The sequence below is a fragment of the Canis lupus genome, chromosome 20 (assembly GCF_048164855.1).
Source record: "Canis lupus baileyi chromosome 20, mCanLup2.hap1, whole genome shotgun sequence".
NCBI classification, from domain to species: Eukaryota; Metazoa; Chordata; class Mammalia; order Carnivora; family Canidae; genus Canis; species Canis lupus.
The window spans coordinates 47,987,308-48,001,244 of NC_132857.1; the positions used below are offsets into that span (position 1 = coordinate 47,987,308).

The window sequence follows — 13,937 nt, forward strand, 5'->3', positions numbered from 1 at the left end:
AATCCTATCTATCTGTCTCCATGATAGTGACCTAAAAAGCAGGCCACAACTACTGAAATTTAAAAGTGGTGTTAAGTATACTTAACTCTGTACATGTACCTTATCCGATGACTCAGATCCTTTTCCCTCTAAAATAGGGTAGAATAACAGCTATGAAACAGTGCTAATATAATGACTAAATATTTTATGCCTATAAATACAAACACATATAGAAATAGATCAGAAAGATAGACAAATAGGCATGTAAATAAATTAATAGAATGCCTGGCTATTTGTTATAAATTTATCCAGTTTGGACCACCTCCTCTTTTACCTCTTAAAATTTTAAGTTAATAATTCCATTTAAGCTATTTGTTTAATGTTTATGATTATTTAAAAATTACATTGGCTTTGTAGTTGATATGTAGTAGGACACTCAAACTCTAATCCTATAAAGCTGTTTTTTGAAGTACATTTTAAAATTATATACAATAGCCCCCTTTTTTACTTCCTATAATTCAATAATAATAATCACCAAAATACATATATATACAAATGCAAATAGTGTGTGGCTTGTGGCAGTATAAATCAGGATATTTTGAAGGGTAATTTAACTATTCATATCAAAGGCTATGAAAAATGTTTGATCACTTGATGCAAGTAATCCCAGTCATTTAGATCTAGGCTAAAGAAGAATTTGAAGACTAAAAAAGTAAAATTAACAAATACATTCACTGTGTGAATATTCAGAAAAAATTCTAAAAATTGAATAACTGTATATAAAAATAATAGAATAATAGGTTGTCATTAAAATCATAAATCCACTAGATAGAAATGTAATGCTAAATTTAACACAGTGGAAAACAGAGTTTTATATATGATCTAAAATACAAGTGCATATATATCATATGCCTCAAACTTGAGAACACAAAAGAAACAACTCACCGCAAATGCTATCACTTTCATCTAATCCATCCCCGCAATCATCCTCTCCATCACAGATCCAATGTTTAGATATACATTTTTGTGCAGAACAAGCAAATTGGTTCCAAGAACAAGAAGAATCTAGAAAACAAACAAAAATCTTTGTTTTAGATGAAAAAGAAAAAAATATAATTTGAGACTGTCTTAGGACAGATCTGACAATGAGAAAGTCCTTCCTTAGACTCTGCTAAAATAAATTGTCTTATGATAAAACAAGCCAAATTCTTCTTCTCCTATGACAGCTCTATGAAATTTTGACAACAGCCTGTGTATTCCCTCTCAGTGGCCAGGTTATGCAACATTTTTCCTCCCACAGAATTTTCACAGGGTTTGACTTTGAGCTACTCATTACGCTAGCCACTCTCCCCTAAATATATTCCAGGGTGTCATTTAAAAACAAAGACAAAAAACACAACACCTGGTGCACAGATATAAAACAAATATTCCAAGTGTGGTCTAGTCATTCCTTCTAATTTTTAATTGCTTTTTGGAGAAATAGAGGGAAAAAATGTGTCATAGGCAAAATTACAATATGATATATTCACCAGCATATATATTTGTTCTTAATGATGGGGTGACTAAGAAGGTGTAGCTTGATGACAAGTCACCAGTTTCACATCCATACATACTAAACACTTAGATATTTTTACTTCTTTTGAGGACACTAAAGTCTGACTAATAATAATCCAAAATCATTGGTAAGGTGGCTTTTATTTTATTACCAAATTATTCATTTATAATAATGTATTCTATTTAATTCCAAGGTGAGGTTTATGATTGTTCTCCTCCACCCTCAGCCTATCCCTCCACTCAGCATCACCAGACAAGATCCAAAAATCATATCTTTCCAAATTCAGCTATTACAAATGTAAATTGTGATAAAAATAAACATTTAGATTTTGATGCTATAGACTACTTTAAACCTTGTATCTTAATTTAAAATATTCACTTAGATACTTGTAAAAGAGAGAAATTTAGAAAAACTAAAGACTGGAAAAAATGAAACTAAAGAAAATACAACCATCTAATGGCTTCCTATCCAGATACTATGAATCTACATAAACTATTTGTAAAGTTCTCTGTTAATCCTGTTCACAATCTGGCTCTAATGTAAAGATATATAGCATCTTAATCAAACAAAATGCACCTTCATATTTCAAGATGACATTTACTTTTAGAGGAGTTTGACATTTCATAGAGGATCCATTTTTAATCTTTTCTTCTATTTTGTCTATTCACCATAGTGTATGTTATTTGTGTTAAATGAAAATAGTGAATATATGTTTTCTTTCCCTATAGGAAATTTCTTTGGCCTAGAAATAAAAAAATCCATAAATTCTATAAAATAAATTTTAAAAATCTGTCTTGCCTTGCCAAGTAAAATAAGTGTACACACACACAGAAATTAGGAGGCAGGTGGTGAAAGACGAGAGTTTGAGGAAATACAAATTTAAGTACTATTTAAAGCTAAACATGTAATTAATAGAAACATTTAGAATAATTTTAGTCAATAGTAAGTAGGGAGCTAAATCCTTATTTTTCATTGCAGAAAGTAAATATGTTAACATTTTAAATTAATAGGCCCGAAAATAAAGGTACATCATTTAGACCAATGAAGGTAACCACTAACAAAAGCAGGAAAAGTTGAAAGAAAAGTCTGGGGCAGGAGACTTATTCCTCATTTTAAGTTCTTCTGCTCTATGTTAATTTTTGTATTATCTAATAAAAATGATAATTGTTAAAATTAATTAGTAATGTTTTATATAAAAGCCCTATGTAATAAAACACTGGCATATGAATAATAATATGACATATAGAATAACATATAATGTCTCACCACAGTGGAATTCATCAAGTCCATCCTCACAATCTTTCTGACCATCACATACCCAGGTATTCAAAATGCATCTTCCACTAGGACAACCAAAATAATTTTCTTCACATTTGTGTTTGTTTTGAACTGTGATAAAATACAAAATGTAATGTCAAATAATTTGAATTAATCTTAGACTTCCACAATATAGGTAGATAATAAAACAGTAATATTCCTTAACTGGAAGATATAAATAAGAATACTTGAATTAAAAAAAAAAGAGCCAAGATGGTCTCTTCAAGAGGGTCAAGGTCATGAAAACCAAGGAAAAGCTAAAACAAACAAACAAAAAACAACAAAAACCCCAGCACAGACCAGAGGAGACAAGGAAGACATGATAATCAAATCCGATCTAGGATTGGATCCTGGATCTGAAGGAAGATACTAATGAAAAAACTTGTTAAATCCAAATAATGTGGATTCACATTAAGATAAATTAAATAAAATAACTGAGGCAATTATAAAGTGAATGAGCCTAAGGCCAAAGAAGCATCTTTGGTGGAAAATGCCTGTAATTCTATATTCATAAAAATAAATAACATAAAAAGATTAATGGATTTTTACTGAGAAAGTGTGGGCATGGTGCTCCTACTGTCCTATAATCTGAGAATGCTTTGATGAGGTTTATACAAGCCTTCTTTATTTTAAAAAGAAAGACAACTTATAATAGAATCTCTAGAACTGTTAATCATGAGAAATATCATGAGAATCATATGTATTTGTATGTAAAATTATTTTATATATATATTTTTAGATTGTAGAGTTTTGTATTATTCTGACTTCTAAGGCTGCATATAAAATATTAGATTTTTCTCAACTGAATGTCATCAGTTCCCTTGCACCATCAGGTTTACATAGTTTTAGACTGACTGGTCCAGAGCCAATTTGGAAGCAAATTTTAGAGTATATATATTACACTATAATAATCTATTCACACTGTAATAATCACACAACAATAATCCATTGTAGCTGTATTAAGATAATTATTTCATTATATCTTTTCAACTGTCAACTTTGTAGATTAAAAATGAGAGTAAAATTTTTGACAAAATTCACCACTAAACCCAAAAGTCCTGTGATTTATGTCTTACTTTTTCTTAGGACTAGCCTCAATACAAACTAAGGTATTTAGACTGACCCACTACTGGCTTTCTGTCTATCTACCTGTCTTATTAGTCTACATGAGCTCCCCTTTCTTCTTCATTATAATCACAATTCTTTATTTAAAAGTTATTTTAAATAACTAAATTAATAAATTAATAATGTATTAACTAAATTTAATAATATAATTTCACTAAATAATAATTAAGTTAATAGTTAATAGTATAATTACTATTATATAACTATTAGTTAATTATATAACTATAATTAACTAATAGTTAATTTAGTTAATAATATAATTTAACTAAATAATAATTTAAGTAATAATAAATTAAAAGTTATTTATTTAAAAGTTAACTTTTAAAATAATTTATTAATATTAACAATATATAAAGACCACAGTCATGTTATATTGTTATGTATAATATATTATATTAATATAATATATTATATGCGATATATAATAAGTTTTTATATATATGTAAGTTTAATGGGTATCCACTATATGTTACCTTCATATTAATTTTTAAAATTAACTATAGCTACTGTGAGGTACATAATTGTTGTAGAAAGAATAATGGATTAAGAATCTAGACACCTAGGCTCCATGAGTCTAAATCAATGCTACTATATTTCTTTTAAAATATTTTATTTAATTAGAAATATAATGTGGAAGAGTTGTGGTGAGCCACAGTCCCCAGTGTATATAAAAATTCTTCATAAAGCCAGAAAAGTCCTTGAGTTCCTTCTACAATGCAGCTAGCCTTCCAAATCTAGAAGGAACAAAAATGGTATCATAGAATGTTACACACTGTTGCGCACGAAAACAAAAAATAAATAAAAGGAATCTGCTATTGCCCAATTAGGTGATAGATTATGAATTAAAAATATAGGTATTTCACAGTAGATTGTGTGCACGTGTTTATGCTGCTGTATAGAATATCTACGAATATAATTTCTTAAAATATTTCAAAAAATTATTATATGTCAACTAAACATGGAAAAAGTGAGTGGAGCAGCAGGATAAGGAGAAAGAAATATAGTATGAGGACACATTTAATAGTTTCCTATAAATCATATCTACTTCCAGTTACAGTAATTTAACACTCTTCTTTTCTTTTTTTTTTTTTTTTCATTTGTTTTCTGAAATAATTTGAAAGAACAGGATCATGACTTTTTAATGGAAAACATTCTGCTAAGAATACAAATGACACTTTTAGAATTTATGTATGTAAAGATGGTTAAAAGTCAGATATAAATATGCCTTTCTGGCCCTGACTCAGTGATAATTGCTATTACCCCATACTACTATGTCAAAAGATTGTGTAAACTTCATCAAACAGTCTAACATGACAAATACAAGCTGTATGGCATTGAGTAAAGCTAGTGGTAAGAAATGTTTCTCTTTCCCTTTAGTGTATGCATAGTTTTTTCTCACTATGTAATACCTCCCTGGCAACTTTAGAGATCACAAATTTTAAGACTTAATCATCAACTTTAAGAGGATTAATCATGAACTGAACCTTAAAAGGAAATCGATCCAAATATAGAACAGATTTCTTGAGTATCATTTCATAACTCATTAAAAAAGATCAAGGGGCATGTTTGGAACAGGATGATCCCTTGTAATTTACTCATCATTTAAATTTTAATCCTAACCACTGGACATATTTAATAAGTTTATTTTATACAATGAGCCTCTAAAGCTCAAGGTAAGTTTTTTTTTTTTTTTTTTTTTTTTTCTTTCTAGAATTACCTGGGCATTTTAATTCATCTGAGTAGTCCCCACAGTCGTTAGAACCATCACATATCCAGCTTGGCAGGACACACAGTGAGGTCGAATTACATCTTATAAACCCTGTGGTTTTCACTCCAAGTTTATAGAAATGTGTACAATCTGTATTATCTACAAGGAGGCAAATAGAAAAATGAAAAACACCTCATCTGCAAAGATTAGGAGCCTTCTATGCAGGGCACAGAAACAAGAAACATTAACCTCATTTGAAGAAATAGAAACGCAATTATCCTACACAACAGGGGTTAATTACATATCATCGCTGGGCAAGGTTCAGTGAAACATTGGGCAGTGTTAGACGGAATGCCAAAGGTACCCAGGGATGAACAAACAAAAGGTAATGGAATATCTTACTGCAGTTCTTTTCATCTGAAGCATCTGCGCAATCTATGTTCTGGTTGCACCGTGCTGATCTTGGAATGCATGTTCCATCTGCACAACGGAACTCAACAGCGGCACAGGTTGAAACTGGAAAGACAGGGATGTAAATAAACGGATAGATGAGACAAAAGTGACTCCTTGCTCTAATATTTTGAGTACGGATGGTCCCCAACTTACCACGGTTCTGCACGATTTTTCGACTTTGTTGTAGTGGGAAAGCCATTAAGCTTTCAGTACTTCCGATTTTGAATTTTGATCTTTTTCTGGCTTAGAGATATGCAATAAGATACTCTTTCTTGATGCTGTGCAGCACCAGTGAGCCACAGCTCCCAGTAAGCAGTGTGACCACGAGGGTAAACAATGAATACACTTACAACCATTCTTTACCCAGACACCATCCTGTTTTTCACTCTCAGTAGAGTAGTCACTAAATTGCATAATATATGCAATACTTTAGTATAGGCTTGTGTTAGATGATTTTGCCTGACTATAGCCTAATGTAATTTGTTCTGAGTACATTTAAAATAGGCTAGGCTAAGCTAAGACATTTGGTAGGTTAGGTTAATAAGTGCATTTTCAACTTACAATATTTTCAACTTATTATGGGTTTATTGGGACCTAACTGTAGTGTAACTTGAGCAAGATCTAAATTTTAACTAATTTATATAATTTTGCTTTATTTTGCTTTAATTTTGGGAAGTCAAACTTGATCCATGGTTCCCAGTTCCATCCCCAAGCTTGGGTTAGATGCCTCATATGTCTTCCCTTGTACCATATTCTTTCCTCTGTTGTGGTACCTACAATAGTTCATTGCAATTGCCTGTTTGTGTATCTGCTCCCACACTAAGTTGTAAGCTTCATGAAAGCAAGGATTGTGCCTTGTTCCCATGACAGTATCGGTCCAACACCAAGCCAACATACAAAAAAATCAAATGCTGTTGAAAATTCTTTTTCCTTCCAACTTCAAAAGTACAAGGTTATAACACTAAGCAAATGTCTAGAGGAAGTACAAGGAAATCCCAATCTGGTTGCAAAGAAGTGGAACATTCCCTGCTTTGATAAAAAGAGCCAGACAGACAGTCAGAGAAAGAGACTGAGATGGAGAAACCACTGAACATTTGCTTTATTACTCAGAGGAAATAGCTCAGCAATGTAGAAAGCCTTCCATGCTATGTTATCCTCCTTTATATGGCCATATCACTAACATTTGGTATAGGAAAGATGAATGCCTCATGAAAGAAACATAAATGTGGTATGACTTGTCTCTATTGTTAGAAAGTATGACTTTACGATCCCCTGCTATGCTTAGATGAAAATCAGTTTCAATATGCTGCTGTCATTATATATACCTTATACAGAATAGCTTATGCTTAATCATATATTCCTTTCTACTTTGCTCACACATTCATTACCATATAATGGTTTCCAGCAATATGTTGTGAACAGGTGCATGACATGCTATGTACATTAGATTAGCTTAGGTGAGATTTTTATTCCAAATTCAAATTTCCACAGGTTGATTATGTAAATGTACAACCTGAAGGGCTCTTTGATTATGCCACTTTTACTAGTGTTGATATTTTAAAGACCCTATTTAATTATAAATAGAAATTATATCAATTGTAAATGGTTAAAATGCTACCTTAAAATATGCAAATTTTACTCAAGGGTGTGTGTGTCATTTGTATTTCATAATGCACTGCTCTTATTATATTTAATTGTATCTTGCAATTGTATCCTTATTTGCGCTTAAATGATGATTAGAAGAATAAATGTTTTATTTACAATTTGAATTATAATTGCTTCAGTGTTTTCTTCATTAAAAATAACATCTTATCTTATAAAACAGATAATGCTATTATGACTAGAGATAAATACACTGTTCCAAACATGAAAAAAAAGATACTCTTCTTTTATGTCTAAAAAAGCAAAATCTCTTCCATATACCTTTCTATTACATTTTACATTCAATATTTTTTCAATAGAAACAGTAAATAAAAGACATAACATAGAAAATAATCATGGCAAGCATTTACATTTTGTTTCTTACTTTGCTATCTATTAGCAACCCCCTATTAAGACATTGTGCCCCTGAAGACTCCTTATAATCCTTTTATTTAGAAGACAGGATTCATTTCTCCTGTGAAACAATATTCTAGACCATGGTAATGTTCCTAGAGAGTCTACAAAGATTTATCTCCCTTGAGTTTCTATCTTACACTTACAGTTAGAATTTAAGAATACCAGAAGGATCTCATGGGGACAGTCACAACTCATTACATCATCTCCATCTCTCCCCAAACTGCCACAGAGAATCTTCTGTGTACATTGCAGGGAGTCCATCTGAGTGGGGATTGGTGGCAGAAAGGGTGAAGAGGAGAATCATGACTCCCATGAACATGAGGATAGCATCTCACATAGTTATGAGGGCTGGAGATCCAGCAATATTACAATAATGGTGTTTCAAAGACTGTACTGGGGCCCTCAGGCGGAAGTAAATGTAAAGAATGCCTTGTGAGAGGAGTAGAGATGTGGAGCAAGTGGAACTCAGTTTTTGATGGAATTCTGAGAAGAAGAAAGAAAGGAAAGGAATTCTGAGTAGACGAAAAGAAACTATAACTGTGAAGTTGGAAAGGGGAGTTAAGAGTTGCATTTAAAAGAAGAACATGGGGTAAGAGTGAGGTAGGGGCTCAGGAGGACTGAGTAGAGAGTAGAATATTTGCAGGATGTGTTTTTCTACCATTTTCCAATTAAAAATAGGGCTAATGAATCTTGGCGAGAAGGACGGGAAGGCCTATTAGAATACATGCAAGATGCAAATAGGAAGACTTTACTTCAAATCCTCTCTTCACAGAGTCTGTGACTTGATATAGAGTATGGAAACCACCAGAGGGTTAAATAGAATGCTAAGTCACATTGCAATGGGACATACTAAGTGGTTGCAAAATTTCATATGTAGCAGTGGCAAGATGGTTGTGAGGATTAAATCTCCAGCATTTAGAGGCAAGGAAGGAGAGGGAGATAGGAGAAATCCATGGGAACGCAGGAACCGTATTAAATAGGTAAACAAATACCTCTTTTGCCAAAACCTCTTCCTCTATGTTCCTTCAACTATATTTCTTCCTCACTTTTTTGGTCAGTCAAGTATTGAAATTTGTTTCACCCTTAGGGTGATTTTTGAGGGAGAAATATGTTGGAATCTCTAATTTGTCAAGTGAATATGAAAGCTTTCTGACAATTTTTCCTCAGGCTAAAAGTCCTGAAAAAGAGAGAAAAGAAAATAATGCAGTCCAAATAAAGATAATCCAAGTGAGAAATACAAGACTTTTCCCTCCAGATAGTCCAAAAGAAAAAGTAAGCCCACAAAATGTGAGTGAAAACATACCAGAGCCACCCCAGGAATAGCAATAAGATACTACAAAGGAAGATCTGACAGGGACTGTGGATCAAAGCAGCAGTAAAAGAGAAAGTAAAACCATTCTTTACCTCACATACTTTCTTAATTTTTCTTGCATCCACTTTCTTGATTCCATGTCAGTAAAAAGATTTAATGAGATAGGAAAGGTATAACATTGATTTTGTGATTTTAGGACATTTCTTATAAATAACTTAAATCAATGTTTTCTCTTCCAACTTCCCTGCCCAGTGGCAGCACAGGGCAGCTGACAAAGAAAGAGAAGGAAAGAAAGAAAAGAAAGAAAAGAAAGAAAAGAAAGAAAAGAAAAGAAAAGAAAAGAAAAGAAAAGAAAAGAAAAGTAAAGAAAAGAAAAGAAGCTAAGAGGCAAGCATTAAATTTGCTGTCATGTCTCTTTTGTTTACTCTCAAGCCACATCTTTTATTTTATTTACTGCTTAGGCTCTAAGGGTGTGCAAACCCAGAAGGAATGATGATTTCATCTATAGGCATGCTTATTCTTTTCTTTTGCTTATTGTTTGTGGAATCTTCAAAGTTTTGCTCTGAACTTATGAAAAAAAAATACAAAAAAACTAAGACCAGTTTCCTCTCTATCAGGTAGCCTTGGAACTACTTAGCTTTCCAGTTCTCCTAAAGGTGTCCAAGTGATCCGGGCAAGTTCAGATACTTCCCAAGGGGAGTAATTAGAAACATCTCAGTAGGGAGAGAAGGAGGGATATTATGTGCTCTCCTAAACCTATTCACTCAATCTCTCACACACTGGAAGAGGAAACTAGGGTGACAAACTTTCTGAAGAACTCTTCAAGTTATCCCCCTCTGCTCCCACCCCGCCAGACTGCCTGGGGTCTAAAACTCTCAGGGCAGTTATAAAAGATTTACAAGGCTTTAGGGTTGTGCTTTCCTTCAAATGGAGAAGAAACCAAAACTGATTCCTTGTAACATCCATTTCCACTCTGCTTTGTGGAATAATAATAATAATAATAATAATAATAAATATTATTAATATAATAGAATCATATTATATTATTAATCATACAATTAATATGATATTATTATGAACATCTAAATTAATTAATATATTAATATTAATATATCGATATATTATAAATTAATTATATAATTAATATATTATTATTATTATGAACATCTAAACTAAAGAAATAAAAGTGCAATAGTACTTCAAATAATTTACAGATGATGCCACTGTAGCCTCTCTCCATAACCTATCAAACTCTCTCATATATATTGACTTTTTATTGTACTAATTTAAATTCTTCGCGTCTTTATTTACATTAAAAAGTAATAAGTGGTTTGTGTGTGTGTGTCTGCACACAGATATACAACAAAGGACTGCATGTACATGTTGTATGGATGATAGAAACAGAGAAGGACTATCTGGAAGAAAACACTTGGAAAGAAAATTCCTTTTCCATTGTCTTCGAGCCCTTCCGTCCTTCTTTTCAAACTTCATCATCTTTTAGATACTGTAAGGTTCCATTTGCTGCATGGATACACATCTGAATTACTGATTTATAAGATAAACTGGCTTATAGGATATGGACCCAGAGAAATCTCTCCCCTAGGATGTGAAATGTGACTGACAAGGACACCATGTGAACAAATTTGTGAGAAAACTCAAATCCAAAAGATATAACTGTAATAAGTAATCTCTCATCTAAAAAGCCACCCGTTTGTTTCTCCTAAAAGAGAGAGCCCACTTAAATCTACTAATTTCTAGTAAGTAATATGGTGTATGTTTGAGTTTCCACACACACTGTTAGTTTAAATGTCCTACATTCTGCCGGATGAATTTCAAGGCATACATTTTGTTGTTGCTGCTGTTTTAAGGTATCCGATTGCTATTAGTTTTACACTACTCTTACAACAAAATAAAAGTTTTAACAGAAACTTGATTCACAAATGCAGTAGTTATTGCCCAAGGAGCTGGCTGAGTTAGCTATAACCCAGAAATCAAGAGTTTAGCCTACGAAGGGGAAATAACATTTTGAGTTATTTTTATTGTTATTCAGCAGCTGGTATTGACGATGTTAGGCAGGATAAAACCTATCTATATTTTTTGGACGACTTATTTTTTTCACTTACCACATAAGAATTCAATATACACCTACCAGGTGGTGGGTGCTATATTTCATGAACCCAAATTCACTAATTTATTTATCACCTTTGAATTTTTTTTTTATTTTTCAAGAAAATCCACTGTAACTTATTCACTTTCCATGGTCCCTCTTATGACCTTTGTTTTAAAATCTGCTTTCTGTATCTTTTGTTCCATTCCTTCACATTCTAGCTTGATATTCTTATCTTTATCCCAGTTTCCTATAACGTCTATCCTAGTTATCCTATAACGTCTTCATTATATTCTCTTTTCCTGCTTGTAAATAACTGATAAAAAATGCCCTTTGGAGGGGTTCTAACTTCTAGTTTGCTTTCCTCCTTTCTTCCAAATACTTCATTTCCCTCCACTTATTCCCTGTAGCTTACTATATTTTATCATTTTTAATCTTTTATAGATAATATGAAATAACAGCTGATTTAATCTGCAAAAGTATTTGGCTCTTCCTACACTACAGTGTCAACCTTAGCTAGTGAGCTACTCAAGTGTTTGGCCAATGTCTTAGTCTAAGATGCAGAGTAACTTCCAAACCAAACTTTTCTAGCTATAAGATGATCTGTACACATTCTGTTCTCTTCCACAACTTTGCATCGTCTTCTCATAGCATCTGTACTTCACATCTTTCCTTTACCATCAATGTTTTATAAAAAAAAAAGTCTTACTGTATTTACTCCTTCACCATCCATTTTCTGCACCAACCCAAGGAGATTTGGCTTTTCTTTACCATTCCACTGAATTGACTCGCATGAAGGTAACCAAGAGATTATCTCCTATTTGCCAGGTTCAATGACTGCCTACCTATACCTGCCCTCTTGCCTTCCCTTAACACCTTAAAATGCTAACTGATTAAAAAAAATAATAACAATACATTTCTCATGAAGATCTTTCCATTACTCCATTGGTCAATTTCTCCATTTTTATATTATTAGTGTCTTTTTTTTATTTCAATAGGTAATTCTAATGTACTCTCCTACAACGACTAGTACTCTATACATCCATGAGCTTTCTCTCTGTAGTAAGTCCAAACTCAACACTCCTATTTTAATCTACTATCTGAGCTCCAGATCTGTATCTACCTAAATGTCTTTGGAGCAGCTCTATCTGAATGCCTACAGGTACTCCACTCTCAGAATGCAAACCATCTTTATTATCTTATCCCTGAGCCCACATGAACAAACCCACAAACATAAATTTAAAAAATAATGAAAAACAAATAGTTTTAAAACAGGGAAGAAAACAGTTCATGAAACTTGTCTATTCTTTCTATGTCTATGTTTTCTCTGTTTATTACCCAGGATGGCCTGTTATACCACCTTTAAAAATTCTGTTGTGTATCTGTCTCTCTCCTTTTTATTCTTAGATTTAGCTGCTCTGATAGCCTCCGGTTTTATCTTTCTCATCTCACCATTATAGTTTTTATTTGCACAAACAGTCCCCCCCCCTTTTTTGAAATGTAAATTAGATTGTATTGGGTTTCCTTTAAACCTTCAGTGACTCTTTAGTGACTACAAGGTGAAGTTCATGCTCCTTAAACGGTATCAAAAAAACAACATCAAGTACTGGTTCCTCTCTCTGACTTGACTTATTTCTTTTCCAAACCACTTGCCAATATGCCATTTGGCTCTAACCATATCAAATTATTTGCAGCTTTCAATATTAGGATTTATACTTGAAATTACCTTATATTTTGATCATTCTACCTTATTTATACTTTATTCCAACTCTCCCCCCCCAAAAAAACTTATAGTTTTATATGTGCAATCATTACATCTGATATACACCTTCATATCTTTAAATAACTGTCTTTATTTGGAGTTTGAACTCATTAATATAACTTATTAATTTTATGTCTGTCTTTAATGCATTTTACCCAATGAAATGTGTTCAATGAATGAAGATTTTTAAAGGGAAATTGATTTAGAAAAATCCGTTGGATCCAGATTTTAAGAGGCCTTAAATGTCAGACTAAAAAACTTGTTTGTTATTCTCTAAACACCAAGACTCCATTTGTGAATCTTTATCAGGGCCGTGATTAAAAAAACAAGTGAATGCTTACATAGCATTTGCTATATGCCAAATTCTGTTCTGAGTTTATTTAATATTAATATACTCATTAAATTATTACCTCTTTTCCTACAGCTTGGGAAACTGAGGCATATATTGGATAATATTTTACCCAAAGACAGCATCTTGTTGGGGCTGAGATTCTGTCCTAGATCCTCTGGCTTGCTGATTGGTCCCAGTAAGCACTCTGAAAACACGTTCAATAAAACATC

At 32.4% G+C, this 13,937-nt stretch overlaps 1 protein-coding gene across 1 annotated transcript in view; it reads right to left on the minus strand.

Moving 5' to 3' along the window:
- The window catches only part of LRP1B (LDL receptor related protein 1B), a 1,825,680-nt gene that overhangs the window by 263,102 nt on the left and 1,548,641 nt on the right, over positions 1 to 13,937 (minus strand). Inside the window, exons 48-51 of the mRNA XM_072789062.1 lie at positions 6,087 to 6,200; positions 5,694 to 5,843; positions 2,801 to 2,923; positions 925 to 1,044 (exon numbers count right to left, since the gene is read on the minus strand). Coding sequence (XP_072645163.1) covers positions 925 to 1,044; positions 2,801 to 2,923; positions 5,694 to 5,843; positions 6,087 to 6,200 — 507 coding nt within the window. The remainder of the gene's footprint in view (positions 1 to 924; positions 1,045 to 2,800; positions 2,924 to 5,693; positions 5,844 to 6,086; positions 6,201 to 13,937) is intronic.